We start from the raw sequence: 16601 nt of genomic DNA on the forward strand, positions 1-16601 counted from the left end.
ATGTGTGCTCAGCATCCACTGTAAAACATAAGATGGTGTGTGTGTGTGTGTGTGTGTGTGTGTAGGTGTGTGTGTGCTTGTGTGTGTTTGTCCTCCAGGTGTAACCCAGTTTCTGAGGAGCTCTTTGTTTACACCTGCAGAACTGGGGCAGTCTCCAGATAACTTAAACTAATCAATTAACAAAGATAACACAAGCACAGCAAATCTCTCCTCACTGTGTCTATACAAATCATCTACATCACACATGTACTGTATGTGTATGGCTTCATGAATTCCATGATTTCCTGACAACACCTCTCTAGTCCCGGTGGACTACATGTCATTGCCTTGACACATGTAAGATGTCAAGTCAAATGACATCTAGTTGTCATTCCATGACATATATAACGTGACATATAAAGACGGTCATAGGAAGCCTGGAAGATGAACCCTGCTTATGTTGGTGATTATCCGACATTCACTTTACCACGATGAGGTTAATGGTTATGGTTCTTGATTGAACGCCTTAATAACAATTAGACAGATAGAGGAGGGTTTTCATCCAGCACTGGTCACAACTCCACTTTATGCTTTGCTTAATGAACGAATACATACAAAAACTAAGGGAGAGCTTTTACTTCCACCTCTGCCCCATGGTCTCCTCATAAAACCATATTTAAATTCCCTACATCCAAATTTTGATTGGATCTGGATCAAATTGCTCACACTTAGACATCAGTCCCCTAAACATTCCTGATTTTCATCATCAGGACCCATGAATTATTCACCAAGAAATAAACGTAAGTGCTCAACAAAATTCCTGGATAAGCCCGCTGATCCGGGGCCACTCCAAAATGTTTTATTTATATAGTAGATGGTTCCTAAGATGGTTGGTGGGTTAATGTTAGCATGCTGACATTCAGCACAGAGGTGTGCCCATATTTCAGCCTCAGGTATCCGTCAGCTGTGTAAATTCAAATCTGCCTCAAAACCCCAATGTTTTCACTGATAAATTACTGACTTCTATAGCTGTGAGAAATCAAAGGTTGCCTTCAGTCGCAGTGGATTGAAATATGACATTTCATCATGTGCTCATTCACTTTCTACAATAAATATATTCCACACTCACAGCAGTTATACTCTTCCTGTAGGACCCCTGGGATTTCAATCCTATGGAACCTTTTAACCCTGATCTATAGAAGACTTTGGTTTTAAAAAAGATTGTCGTGGGTGATCTTGCATCAAACACATGGGAGTTTGTCTCACATCTACTTAGTTATGCACATTTACAGAATGATCTATATACACGGTCCTCTACAGCTGGCCTGTGCACAGGTTCACTCATAGATTTAAAGCTCATTGAATTATATCTTTTTTAATAATGAATGAAGGAGCCGAAAGCAATATTCATTTCTTTTTCAATCTAATCTGGAGATTTAGACCTCAGCGATATTACTTTTAGTTTCGGGCTCATTACAGGGTCACATTCCCAACTCCTGTATTAATGCTTAATTTGACAGAAAAAGAAAATGACATATTTTTTAATCATTCGCTGACATGAAACAACACCCGACCGATCTCGCTCAAGGAAGCAGGGAGGGAAAAGGTCAGGTCCTTCACTCATTATGCCACCGAAATCTGTTTAACCATCTCTGTCTAGGTGCAGTGGACGTTAGCCTGTTGTCTATCAGATTCAATTTTGAGAGTCGGCGGCTGCTACGGCATTCAGGTCGAAGCAATTTCCTGAACAATAAATCTCATATAACCAACCACAGACTGTTTAAAAGCTCTCCATCAGCTAATAACAATTCAGTTTTCCTTTCCATCCCCTTGTTTCAGACGCTACGCGCCGCTCTCCACCACCTTGTCGAGCAAAACAACATCAATCAATCCCTTCAGATGCCTTGTTACCGTTTGCCCATTAAAGACGGACGGTGTTCAATGAAATCTATCGGCGAAAGAGGTCACGTCTGCAAAACTATGGCACGTGCTCCGTGGGCCCCCACTCAGATCTCACCACGGAGTCAGCACTTTCACGAGCAGGACAGAAAAGCTTGTCAGATTTGCCCTTTAGGCTAATCTTTGTAGCCAACTGTTCCATCAGGAAATCATTATGACAGAATGACTAAAATGTCAAATTAACACAGGAGGGAAAAGGGAGAAATCAGTCAAATGTGAATCACTGTAGGGGGGGGGGGGTGCATGTGTGAGTTCCCTTTGACGTTAGATATTTAAAGTATGGAGGAGATACTGGAGTCACAGAGGCGACATTTAAGGACACCGAGTAACTTCTAACTGCTTACATTAAATGTCATTAGCAAGATTATATATATGTATATTTACATATTTTACTTTTAACTATTAGAAACCAAAGCAGATATACACAAAATGTTAAATTGAGTGCGACTGTGGGCGTGTCAGCTTAGTATAGGAAGTATAGGATAAAGTTTTGAGTGATAATTTTGCCTTTATTTTTAAAGGAATAGAAAAATATCATATCTGCAGACAGGGTGCTATTTAAATGGGTCCATCCACTTCATCTCTGCCAATAAAGTTTTTCGAATTATGTTAAGTTGATGTAACTTCATTGTGTCTTTTATATAAGGAGGCAATTAAGCTACTAAAGGTTGAAAATGGAAATCAATGCGTCATTGAATTTTGGTGCATTCACTGACAGGAGCCCTATGATGGAAATGCTGTGGAGAGGCTGGAGAAAACCACATGGATACTAAAGTGTTGCTGTGAGTCTGTATACACACACGCACACAGACACACAAAAAAAAATAATTACAGTTGTGTGTTGCGCAGAATTGCCCTAGGTGATATTCTAAATGCTGCATTTCGGAGAAGAAACAATAAAAAATGAAAATACTGAATTTAATTTGCCCTGAACATTGTGTGTTTTTTGAACGAGGGGTTGGTTTAAACAGGACAAACAGACACACTATGTTTGAATGTTTCAGCACCATGGAGAGGGAGAGCGAGCCTGGGTTAGCAAGCAAATACACACAGGCTTTAACTCGTTTGTCTTCATTGCAGTCTTTGCTTATCCCACGTCCCGGCTTTAATCTCCTCCGTGTTCCTCTGACGGTCTCTGTTGAAATGGGCTGAGGAGATGAGAGAGGACGAGACAGGAAGCTAGTGGGACAGAGGAGGCTCGTCTCGGAGTCATCAGACGCAGAGTGACTTATGATGGTTGCATTGCTGGATCAGCTGTCACCGAGCGGAAAGTGCTCTGTGGCCACTTTTGTTGACTGGGATTTATTTACTCGTGGCGTGTGGATTATGGGATGCACTGCACATATAATGAGAGCAGGAGGGGGAATAATGCTATCTCACCTCTCAAATAAAGTGGGTGTACAATACTAGTTAGGAGGCTGTGTGTTTGAAGAAGCAGTCTTTGTTATGAATAGGGTTTCGTTATTTTTGTGGTCTTGCCGATATAGTTCACTTTTGTTTATGTGCATCGGGAGAAATAAACATCGTATTATTTTTTGTGTATACAAATACAACATATCAAGATACAAGCTCAACAAAAATTATTGAATTATGAGATACAAAATCCAATAGCTCTGACAATTGCTTCACATCAGTTTTAGGGTAAGTCCTAGTCAGTTGTTGGTTACGTAAAGAGACAGCCCACGCCCAACAGTGGATGTGCCTTACTGATGGATTGGCTAACACGCAAGGTGAAATGAGCATGCATGACATTGTATTGTTGTCCAATGAAAAGACATAGCTGGATAAGATGACCCAAAGTCACTGCCCCTTACCGCAGAACGATTTACCTCAAAGTGTTATGTATGCATGACTCAGTAAAATGTATGTTGGATAATTTATGACCCGGCTGCATCTCATACATGTGATGTAATGTGGGCCTTTTCTCCATGTGCCAATTTTAATCTCAGAAAGACCAGCTTTGACATTTTAAACTGAGTGCATTTTGGGTTTTTCTGAACTTGGTATCTACTGCGATTCCTCCTGCTAGATGTGGTAATTTGTAGAACTTATAGAGCTGCTGTATGTTTTCAAAGCGGCGTGTGAGAAAGGCACATTTAGTCCCCCGTACAGTAGCCGCACTGATTTAGGTCAACGACGGCACAAGTATCATCAAAATACAGGGAAGGGACACGTTTTACTTGTATCCTGGAAAAGTAGAACTGCATAGACAATTTTTGAAGTAAGTCACATGTGCCTGCCTACAAGGTGGCCTTCGGACGTGCACCTATAAGCACTCAGGACTGTAAGTGCAAGGACTGGGACAGATCCGCGACTGCGTGTTTCAGCACCATGGAGAGAGAAAACACATGGTGAGAATGTGTGTGTTTGAATATTTCAGCACCATGGAGAGAGGCAGAAAGAGAGAGAAGCTGGCACCATGTCCCTTTTCCAGATTAATTCTATGTATAATTTGAGTGAGTGGTGGTATGTTTACACCAGGTAAATGATACAAAAATTAACTATTCACAGACATGTACAAATTTGCATCATTTCTTCTCTTTGTGTTGACACTCCTGTCCCACAAGTCTATTCACAAAGGGAAAAGACGGAGCTGCTCCCACTGGAGGAGGAAAAATCAAAGTGGTGTGTCGTGAGACAGCTTCAGGAAGATCTTGGAAAGACAATATTAAATTATTCAATATTTGATGGATACTTTTTCCTGCTCTTTATCAGATTTAATTGACAGCTCTATTCTAGAGTGTGTTTGTATGAATGACGTAGTTTCGTGCAGATTTTTTCTGTTAGTGAATAAAAAAGGTTACAATTATTTCTGTGGTAGCAATTTTCAATACAGTTTTAGAGTCAATGAATAAATCACCTGTCTTGAGTGATTCGATTAAATAGGCAAACTTATAAATACATATATACATTATAAACAAGTGGGAATGTGTATGTTTGATTCTATTTAATCAAATCACTCTCAAGTTATTGATTTATTCCCATTAACTCAGCATGTTAGAAAACCAAAAGGACACAATTGACATTGAACTTATGTAATAAAGTTACATGGAAATTGAATATGTAAATAAAGTCAACGATTTAGTATTATATAAACATGTGGATACATGTGAACTTTATGTAGTACAGGGCATCTGAAGTATTTGTGCATACTTAAGACAGTATATTATGAGCTTCACATAATAAATGTTCCTTTATCTAAAACTTTATCTGTGTAACCTGTCATTTCAAATTCATTTTTTTCTGCGAGGTTTGTATTTTAACAGTATTTTTATTTCTTTTCAACACACCTGGATTTTCCCAGTAATATTTGCTCACTTTCATTTTCGGGATCAGTCATCCGACGTGATATATATTTCAGAGTGAACTGAATGTACTTTATACTGAACTGGGCTCTCTCAGGTGAAACTGCACTTTAAGTGGAAGCAGTGGACAAAATTTAACCTTTTTTTTGTTGTTGCCAAAGCTGGAAACCATCTATTTTAACAGAAAGTCTATGGAAGAATGAAACTTGCTCAGTTCATTACAAGGCGACGACCTGAGGTCTCATTTATAAAATTCGGGGGGCAATCACAAAGTGCACAGGAAAGAATGGAAATATGAATAACTACAATTCCATCACAACAAGGACTCTCCATCCGCTGATAGGATCATGTGCAGTGGTGAACAATAAGAAAGTGCATTTACTCAAGTACTGTGCTTAAGTGCAGTTTTTAGCTACTTTCTTATGTTGCTACTTCAACTCCACTCTTTCAGATGCAAATAATGCACTTTATAACTCAATACATTTGTTTTATAGCTTAACTTACTTTACATATTTAGATTATTAATGCAAGGTATGACCAACAAATACATTATGATGATTAAACGACCCAGGAGTAGCCTACATTAGCCCCACCTTCACCAGCTGCATTAAAGCTTAAGATGCATTAATGTTTCAACATCTCAACAAGCCGGTGCACCATAAGTAGTTATTTTGCTCTGAGTTCTTCTGTATTTTCAATACTTTACTCGAGTGCATATTAAATGCATGAATTTCAGTTCTTGTAGTTGTGAAACACCTTAACACTTTGTACTCTACTCAATATGTGATGCGATCGAGAGCTCTGGGAGAGAAACACAATGGAGCAGGAGGTGAAGTTGTGAACAACATAAACATAGATTATTCATGGTATTATTATCTGTCTGGCAAAAATACCGCTACATGTTACAGGTCAACTTCTTCGTGTTTGTTTTGTGAGCAGGATTATGTAAAAAAAAAAAAAAAAATCACAAAACGTAGTGCAGGGGCGGGCGACAGCCAGGGAACAACCCATTAGGATTGAGACGTTTTCATAAACTTCTAGAAAATGTTTGAACACAGTAGATCTCGATATAAGCAACAAAGAAGAGGCGGTGGACTAGTGGCAGAAACTTGGACTATGGGCAGAAAAGGTCTCTGATTCGTCTCTGGTTCGACTCCACGGAGAAACAACAAAAAGACGAACCTGGATTGATCTGTCCAAAAATCCAAGAGGATTCTCCCAACCCTGTCTAGTGCCCCTGAGCAAGGCACCTTACTCCCCCAACATCTGCTTCCCGGGCGCCGTACATGGCTGCTCACTGCTCTGTGTGTCTGGCACCAGATGGGTTAAAAGCAAAGGTTACATTTCCCTCCTTGCATGAGTGTGCTTGTGCATTTCTGTGCATGTGTTTGGGAGAAATAAATGTATCTTAATCTTTAAAAAACTGATCTAGGAGTTTTTACATGATTTATGATTGTCAGGATACTTCCTTTGTACTTTTCTGTTTGTTGTTAGATATACACTCCTGATCAAAATCTTAAGACCAGTTAAAAAATTGCATGAATTTGCATTTTGCACTGTTGGATCTTAGGAAGGTTCTAAGTAGAGCTTCAAAATGCAAAAAGAAGAAATGGGAACAAGAGCCCAAAAGTTGTGAGCAGGCAATTTATTGAAAACAACAATTTAACTCAAATAGGCTGTTCATCAGCTGATCAAAAGTTTAATACGATTAAATAAGAATAAGAATAATTGTGGAGCTACTCATTACTGAGTCAGTTTTCGACGCTTTAATTTCTGTTTTAGGAGTTTTTTTTTGTTTTTGAGCTGTGGTCTTAAACTTTTGATCAGCTGATGAACAGCCTATTTGAGTTAAATTGTTGTTTTCAATAAATTGCCTGCTCACAACTTTTGGGCTCTTGTTCCCATTTCTTCTTTTTGCATTTTGAAGCTCTACTTAGAACCTTCCTAAGATCCAACAGTGCAAAATGCAAATTCATGCAATTTTTTAACTGGTCTTAAGATTTTGATCAGGAGTGTATATGGGGTTTATTGGGACACTGGTGAAGGTGTGCCTAGTTAAATGAAACAATTGTTTTATTTCCCTCCAGAATAATCAGAATGAATCAAATGTCCAAAAGCTGTGATGTACATTGTCACACCCCAAACACACATTAAAGGAGGGAGAGAGAGAGAGAACGACCCCCCCCCCCCCCCCCGCTGACTCCACCTCACACCCGTGTTTCGGAGGGAACCACGTGCTGGTGGATTGTTTGTCCCGCGCTGTGGGACACGGACGGATGTGCGCGCGGAGCCGGGAGATGTCCTCCTCACTCCACCTGTGCTGCCTCCTCCTGGACGCACGCGTCTCCTCCGCAGCAGCAGCGACTCCTCTCTGAAGTGAAACCAGGGAGCCACACACACGGAGCGGGATGGCGAGGACAGTGCAGCCGCCCCTCGGCGCCCTCCTCCCCGCGGTGCTCCTGCTAGCCTCCGTCCTGGGGACCCGAGGAGGTGGAGGAGGTGGCGGCTCGGTGCCCGACGACGAGCGGGCGACGAGGGAGAGCCACGAGGCGGAGGCTCCGTGCGAGGTGAAGACCGTCACCGTGTCCACCCTGCCCGTGCTCCGGGAGAACGAGTTCAGCTTCACCGCCGGAGCCCCGGGGAGCCTGGCGGGAGGAGGAGGAGGAGGGGGTGCCGCCGGGGCAGGTGGTGCCGCGGGCGGCGGAGGACCTGGAGGAGGACCGGGAGGAGGAGGAGGAGGGGAGTCCCGGCTCCTGCTGTTCGTTAGGACGGACCTACCTGGGCGAATCTCCGTCATGGATGATCTTGACAACACCGCTCTCCCCTACTTCACACTGGGTAAGAACTGCGGTGGCACCGTGTCTCACCCCCACCCTCCTCCATGTTGAGCTCCATCCCCCTGAACCCTGCCTCCATCACCTGGCCCCCGCTTCCATTAAAACTCTCACGTCCAGCCTGCATGACACCAACAACCCCACATGTCAATGCAGGGTTTCTATTTCCAGTAGTTTCTATTGGAAACACTGCTGCTCTGAACTAGGCAGCACTCATGTTTAATTGACATTTCCCCCTCTCTCATGCTCTCTCTCTCTCTCCTTCTCTCTCACTCTCTCTCTCCCTCTCCTCACTTGCCCTCCTGTCTGCTTTTTTCCTTTTTTGTGGTCTAACGTGATTAAGGCTTCAAATTTCATGCACACACTAAGGACGGTGCTCCAATCAAGGAATGCAATTTGGCCCCTGCAAAGATGGGCATGAAATTGGCAATTTATTCTCACTGCATTGACGCCTCACACATGCCTGCCTGGCTGGCTGGTGGTATTCTAACTTTCACCGGATGAAATATTCCTCTGGAGTTTGCCAACGCTGTCAACACTCGGCCGTGGCTGCTTTTTGAGTAAAACAAACCAAAACCTCCTTTTTCTTTCCTTGTGTGTGTGTGTGTGTTTAGTCACACGTGCCCGAGTGAATCAAAACAGCACAACACTTGTATCTGACAGGTCATTTGAAGTGTCTCTGAGAAACGATCCAGGGAATAGCATCACTCCGCCTTTACCACAGCCAGAAAGGGGATATTTGTAAGAGGAGCAGACTATGCATGAAGGGAGCTTGCTTACATAGAGCGATGTGCCCCCTTTGATGTGTGAGCCAAGCAACTGTTTCTCCGACTGTGCATCGGTGCAGACGGTGTGCGCCACACGCTTTTATTTGTTGAATGCAATAAGCCACGCGTGATAGCAAAAGTGCCGTGTGTTTTCCTGTCCCCCCAGTCAGTTTGGGGGGTTTTACTCTGTTGGCTCAGTATGATAGAATACCTGTTAGAAGACTTGTTGGAGGTTAGTGACGTGAGGGAGTGGAGAAAATCCACGATAATGCCCCATTACTTCAATTTTCTTCTTCCTTTTTTCTTTCTTTCCCTGCATGCCCTGGTCTTAATTCCATTTCCTGTGTGGATAGTGCCAACTCGACTGGCTGCGTTGAGGCGAAGGCGGACAGGCAGACAGGCGGAGGGGCCGGAGCATTAAGCTAGTAAATCACTTTCTATTCTCATTAAGGACAGCCGTTGACTGGTGAGAAAGGCCTCTCTGTCCTCCCAGTCAGCCAGCTAGCAAATTTGCTGCTTCACCCTTCCAGTGCCCGGTCGCCTGCTGCGGAGGGAGGATGAGGAAACAGGGGCTTTAATGGTTCCACGTGTGCAATAAACATCAAAAGCATGATGTGTGCTCTTCATTCTCTCGGAACACAGGTTGAGATACCAAATCGTTTTGAAATGACATTATGAAGCAACATTCGCCCCGGGTGACACCCGAAACTCGTTACACTTGCATTGGCTTTTGTAAAAAGGCTTTTAACACATTTTAGCTGAATCGGAGACAAGTTTGACATTGAAGACGGCGTAATGGAAAATGTGCTTCGCCACAAATTGGTGTATTCATTCAGTCCTTGAGAGAATTGCAGCCACGCTCCTTCGTGCAACTGACCACATTGTGAAACTAAATAATCCCAAGAGTATAACGGTATAGTAGGGACTCATGCGCTTTCCATTACGAAAGGGAAATTTGTGATATTAAATATGAGTTTCTACTATGACTCAAAACAACCCTGTGCCTTTGCATGTTTCCTGTCCTATGCTTCATTCTGTCCTCTTTGAGGTCATGTTTATATTTTGGTCATTTCCCAGACCATGTTGTCCACCAGGAAGTGGTGCAGCTTTCCAAATCAAACAAAAATGCCTATTGTTTTTTTTGAAGCAAAACTTTTTTTCATGGCATGTTGATATTGCTGGATTTTTGTCATGACAACCATGCACCAGAAGCCAATGGTGATGTGAAAACTCTGATATGTATTATGATATGTTGTAATGGCAGCTGGCTCGTTTGGGGTTTATCAGTTTCCTCGTCCTGTGTTGTGATACAAGATTTTGGATTGGTGAGTCCAAACTCTGGACTAATGATTTCACCTTTTGCTTTTGTTGTGTTCAGTATTCAACATCACAATGCATTAGGTCATCCTGAAAGCTTTTCTCCTTGAGAGGAAAGTATTAGTTGCAGAGTTCTTCTTGTCAAATGAAATGTGGCACCCGGCCTCGTAAATACACACGTTGTGTTGTTGATTTAGTAGAAACAAATGAACAAGCTGAATTACACACACAGTGAATTTTTATCATCAGACTTTCATTTGTTGCATCAATATTCCTCCCTATCGTTTTTCTCTTTCCTATTAGAATTCAGATGCTGCAGGAATCTTAAGCCTTTTACACACACAGATGTTGTGTAGTCATTTTCTATTTGTTTAATTTTAAATTTTGATCTTTTAATCCACTAAACAGTGTCTGTATAGTGGCTGTATGGTGTGTAGACCATATCGTTTCAAGGCGAACACCCAACATTATCCTGTTTCATTATTGGAATGTCGATTTTTTTTTAAATTTATTTATTTATTTTTTATCCTTTCAGAAAGTAGATGTTTTTAAGACAAGCACAGCAGTCCAGACATTTTCCTGAGATTTAACCAAAGGGGCTGTGAAGGGTCTGTGAACTAGAAGACCTAGTCAGTCGCTCCCAACATTTTCTTGAACCTGCCAGTCCCCCAGTAAAATATCTGAGTGAGCCCATGTGAGAATACAGCAGGGAATCGATTAAAAATAAGCAATATAAACGATATAACGTGACAATGATGGTGTCGAAATGTTGTCGAGAAAAACCTGATTTCTGAAGCGGAATGTATAACTCCTAAGGTCGACCCTCAGCGTGATGTGTGGATATTTCCCTGTTGTTTTGAATGTGTCTGACCCAGAGAATCTCCTGCTTCTCTCCTCATATGTGAACGGCAGACGTATTCCAGAGTTCATGTCTAAAAATGGCTTCACGGTGACAGAAGAAGATAAATAGCTAAAACAACACATCAGCTGATCCCTGCAATAGTTGCATAAGTAAAGAGTAAACATCTATTGTGATACCAGAGAATAACCGTATCCAAAGCTAAATTGGCCCAAAGCTGCGACAGTCTCATTACCCTGGAGGCACCTGCTTGTCCCCCCCGCCCCCCGTCTTTATTTAGTGAAGGATATTTTGACCTTTTCATGCTCAAAATAATTCAATTGGCTTTTTCTCACAGCAGCAGATTAACACATTCCAATTTTTCTTTCTATATTTGCTCACTGCTTGATTCAATACGTACCACCGGTGAGTCATCAGTCGGTGTTTAACGCTGAGCTGCACTCGATTGACCTGTAGAGTTACAAACCAGGCTTTAGGTCCTTTCAGAGAGATCTATGTCTCTCTCCTTTTTGATAGCTACGTTCACCCACTATTTTCTAAAAGGAGGGGAAATCACACCACTGAGATTTGAAAATACCGGGGCCCTGCTTTATTAGCCGACTGTCATTCAAACCATTATGAGCATAGTCTCGTGTCTCATTTTACGATACTGTCAGATGTCCGATTGCATTTGGCTGGAGTGCCACAGTGGGTGCGGCCCTGTTAATGTGAATGTCTGTTGCTGACTGACTCGGGAAGGAAGTAAAAACATTGGTTTGGCAAATTCCTTGTGCCTGACTGATCAATGCTTGGCTGGCTGAGCTGAGGTGGAGTTTCCCTACTGGCTGTTGATCTTTCAATAAGAGTTGATGCCAACAGTTATAAACATAATCAGGGGGATGTTGACAGCAATTTTTCCAAAAATAACAGGGACCAAAAAAAACTACATTTTGGATACATCTAAATTATTTTCTGTGGAAGAGAGTCGCCAGATATAGGTAAGCTTGAGGTTCGGCTTTCTCTCTACAGGGACACCTCTGTGGCACAGCTAACATAGTCATGGCTGAGGTTCTAACTTTCTCTGAGGGATCAATTACTCATCAGTTTCATACTGGTCAGTGACACCGCTTTACTGTAATTTTTCCAAAAATAACAGGGACCAAAAAAAACTAAATTTTGGATACATTTAAATTATTTTCTGTGGAAAAACCTGCTTTTAGTCATATTGACATTATCGTTTTTTGTATTATTATTTCTCATGGTTATTAACTTAGTCTTAAATCTTTGAAGGTGAATTACTCATCAGTTTCATACTGGTCAGTGACACCTCTTTACTGTAATTTTTACAAAAATAACAGGGACCAAAAAAGCTAAATTTTGGATACATTTAAATTATTTTCTGCTGAAGAGAGTCGCCAGATATAGGTTAGCCTGAGGTTCGGCTTTCCCTCTACAGGGACACCTCACTGTTGTACAGCTGACATAGTCATGACTGAGGTTCTGACTTTCTCTGTGAGGGATCATTTTACATGTAAATAAAGTGGAAAGCAAAGCAACTGTCTTTATCTTATATACTGTGTATGCTGATACTTTTAAGACAACGTTGTGATTATGCTCTGTGTGTCTGGCACCAGATGGGTTAAAGGCAGAGGTTAAATTTCCCCTTGCATGAGTGTGCCTGTGCATGTCTGTGCATGTGTGTGGGATAAATAAATGTATCTTAAATCTTAATCTTAATAAAACAAGGGGTTTCATAGTGCAGAGCAGCAACCTGCAAGTGGCTCAGGTTGTATTTCATACGCCTTCGTTTATGTAATGATTGAAACACAAAAAAATGTAAATGAAACAGCGCATGACATGAATGGACCACATAATGCTTTCGTTCATCAAGCTAAATAGTGATGGGAATTGAGGCACTATACTTTTCTCTATTCGATGGTCAGTCTTTTGAGGATATGCTAGTGTACCTGGCAGATATTAGATAACACCGCTTCTTCAATTCTTTCTTTCTTCACCCCGCACAAACCATTCTAACGTTTTCAGCTTTGAATGATTCACCCTTTTGTAAAGTAACATCTAATATCACAGCTCCTCACGTGTCCTCAATTTGTACACATTGATCATTCAGCCATAAACCAGGTTTTGACCTAGTCTTGTTGAACAGACGTCAGAGGTTAGGGAAGGGGGGAAAAGGACAGCGAGTCCCCTTCCCAGTGTGGCCTGTCCGCTCAGGTTTGATTTATTACTACATGTGTCACATGGAGAATGGATGAGCAGAAAGGGCTGTGCAGAGGAAACAAACCGAGCTTCCCTTCCCTCCCTCCCTCGCCACCTCCATATTTCATTTTCTCCTTTCTTTTCTACACCTACACCTGCTTTTGGTGATGTGCATTGAATTTGCTGAGGTTTTATTGCATGTTGGAAAAAAGGTTTTGTGATTACATTCTAGGAATTAAGTGTTTAACTTTCGAGCTTCTCGGCTTGCACTTTAACAAACGGTGCTTTTCAACGTGGTTTTAGTCTGCAAATTGCAAGAAAGTGTTGGCAATGCAAGTTTTGAGCATCACACTTAGAAATTCTGGGGAGCGGGTTCTACGCCGCTACGCTTTGTCACACAGGATAATTTTCTTTGCTCATTTTAAGTGACGCGGGACCGGGTGGAAATCGATACGTTTAGCAACATGGCTGACTCGGTAAACACCTCATTAGGAGTTCACCTTTTTTGAAAACATTCAGGCACTTAACGCAGGGGTCAAAACCATTCGAATGTCTCCACGTCATTTATCGCCTCTGTCCATTTGTATCGAACAACAGCATCCTAATCTTATTTTTGTGCGCATCTTATAAAGCTCTCGCACATCACCCGGCCTTTTCCTCTCTCTCTCTCAGTCTCCCCTCTCTGCCCTGCTGTATCTTTCTAAGTAGGAGTTACAGCAAACCCATGCTCGCTTAGAGATGGGAGATTAAAGGCAACAGTGGTAAAGTGGAAAAAAACGCTTGTACTGGAGCACTCTGTTCCCTGTGGCACAGAACATGTACACACTGCACCGCATCTCCGTCTAATGTCAAGGGGCCGAGCTTAGCACTGCAGGACAAGCAATGAAGAGGGGGGCAAAGGTCGTCAGGGGGGGTGGGAGTTATTACACGGTGTGGAGAGCTGAGATGGAGGTGGGAGTCGTCCTGCTGCATGAGATTTTGTGAGAGTTTCCTTGGAAGAACCATAAACAATCCTATCCAGCTGATGTATTGAGGGTGTTTTAAAGAGACCATCGCAGCTGAGATCCATGATGGAGCCTGTGCAGTTCATCAAATGGCCTGTTTATTATCATTTGACCTCCTATAATAGACCTACAGGAGGCTGTCTTTCAAAATGAATCTGTCCCACGTGCGGTCCCATCCGTGGTGTGAATTCTGTGGCTGGCCAGTCCTCCTATGTAATGCCCTTCCGCAAGATTTTCAGTCTAGGCTGGGAGGTTTTTCATCAAGCATATTAAAATATTAGGTTTACTACAGAAAATAAACTCCCCATTTGGCTTTGATCATGGCACTGTGTTTTGGCTGAAAGCAAAATGGCCTACACCTGCTTTTAGTCATATTGACATTAGCGTTTTTTGTATTATTATTTCTCATGGTTATTAACTTGGTCTTAAAATTTTGAAGGTGAATTACTCATCAGTTTAATACTGGTCAGTGACACCTCCTTACTGTATACGGATGCTATCAATCATATTTGGCTGTTCTATACCAATAATTGATTTTTTTTCTCATACACTGTCAAGCAATGTTTTTTTTTTAACAGCCAGACAGGGACAGACATGTGATGTTTAACAAACCAAGTTATCCCTGAGAGTAAATGCGTTCTGACTAGTCTCAGCCTCGGCCTGGGTCAGCATGTACCATGCACACAGGGCGACCTAGCGGACAGGATGACATGCGATAGTCGGAATTTACCAATTAGCTCAGGGTGAATGCAAAAGGGCTCACTGCAACTACCTGTGGTAAATTGGTTGCAGAAGGAAAAACAAGATGGCTTGATTTGATTTTAATTATCGACTCTCCGGTGGCAAAGCTTTTGGAAGTGTTGCACTTAATTCAAGATTCTGTTAACTTCTGTGTCCATGCAGTCAAACTGGAAATCTCTTTTTTCCTTTTTGTTAACATTTGCTTTTAGATAAATTTATGATTAATTCAGAAAATTCCAAAACATTAAACCTTCTTGGTTTTTAATACATCTGGCCCCTGGGGTGATAACACGAATTCTGGTGCCATATCTTATTGTAGTCGAAAAACACTAAATGCTTGTTTGTTTGTAGTCTACCTATAAAAAATGGAGTGTTATAGAATAACATACAATATTCTGCAAAAGAGCTTCACCTCACTGAATGGGGAACGCTCCGATGGAAAGCTGATCTGTCTGGCAGAGAGTGAAGACTCCTGCTCTTTTAGCTTAATGGTGATGGACCTAAGTAATGTCTTTTTGAAAGGTTGAGTGAATTGTGGTCAGCGTGCTGGTTGCTCTTCTTTGCGGAAACTTTGGAATGCTTTGTTCCACCACCGGCGTGTGTTCCCCTTCCTTGTGGCAGTGGACGACAGCTCTGATCTCAAGATAATCATTTGATCATTACCATTGCTGAGAGGCGCATTGTGCTCGTCTTTGACGGGACGAACAAAGAAGTTTATGTAAATGCTCCTGATGAATGCACATGCTCGGCTTTCCTTGACTCATTTTCTGATTTATGCAAAGCAACAACGTGCACAATTGTTAATACATTTCCCACTGTTTTATTAATTGGCAAAGAAGATCAAAGATAATGTTTGGCTAATGGGTGTATAGCAAATTCAATAGCTCTTGGTTTTGCTTTTTCCCTCTTTGTTTATTGAGCCAACAATGTTTGTTTTTTTAAATGAGTCAGCTAAGATGCAATCTCTTTGGTGATTTACCATAAATATGTATAGAAATGGTTAGATCCCGATAAAGTGTGTGTCCTTCCTTTATACATAAACATGAGGTATGAGCTCTGTTGTGTTGTTCATCAAACAAGTTGGGGTCTACTTATGCATTTGTATATTTCATGTGAAACCTAATGGCTGATTCTGATAACTGAAATCGGAGCTGAATACGCTGGTTGTTGAATGCATTGTATGCCATTGTAGCTAATTTTACATGTTTCCTCTATGCCTTTTAAAAGCTTTCCGTATAAGGCAGGGGCTCTCACCAGTATTATCATGTCCCTTTTCATGGAACCAGTAGTTTTAAGCATCAGCATTAAAAATGAACAGCTACTTATACGAGTTTTGATAGATGATCGATGTCACAGTACTTGCGATACTCCATCTTCCTTGCCCCACTCAAGCTTTATGTGGCTGTAATGCTACAACTCCAAGAAAACTCATCTTAATATGTAAAGCTGGGTAAGGATGGACTGAAAAAGCACAGTTTGGATGTTGTATCCAACGAGAAGGAATGTTGCAAGCGGATCCCCAAAAGATTCCTCACGTCTCTGCTTGTATACTGTAGAGGGGCTTAGTCCGTACACTGAATGTATAATGTGACACTGATTTATAAAAGCAATTCCATTTAGATGCTCTTTTTTTGCTCCTT

At 41.7% G+C, this 16601-nt stretch overlaps 1 protein-coding gene across 1 annotated transcript in view; it reads left to right on the forward strand.

The window, feature by feature from the left end:
* Window positions 1-7651: 7651 nt before the first annotated feature.
* The window catches only part of LOC133012294 (astrotactin-2-like), a 243249-nt gene continuing 234299 nt past the window's right edge, over window positions 7652-16601 (forward strand). The window contains exon 1 of the mRNA XM_061080275.1: window positions 7652-8081. Within this exon, the coding sequence (XP_060936258.1) occupies window positions 7652-8081 (430 nt within the window). The remainder of the gene's footprint in view (window positions 8082-16601) is intronic.

The sequence above is a fragment of the Limanda limanda genome, chromosome 1 (genome assembly GCF_963576545.1).
Source record: "Limanda limanda chromosome 1, fLimLim1.1, whole genome shotgun sequence".
Classification (NCBI taxonomy): domain Eukaryota; kingdom Metazoa; phylum Chordata; class Actinopteri; order Pleuronectiformes; family Pleuronectidae; genus Limanda; species Limanda limanda.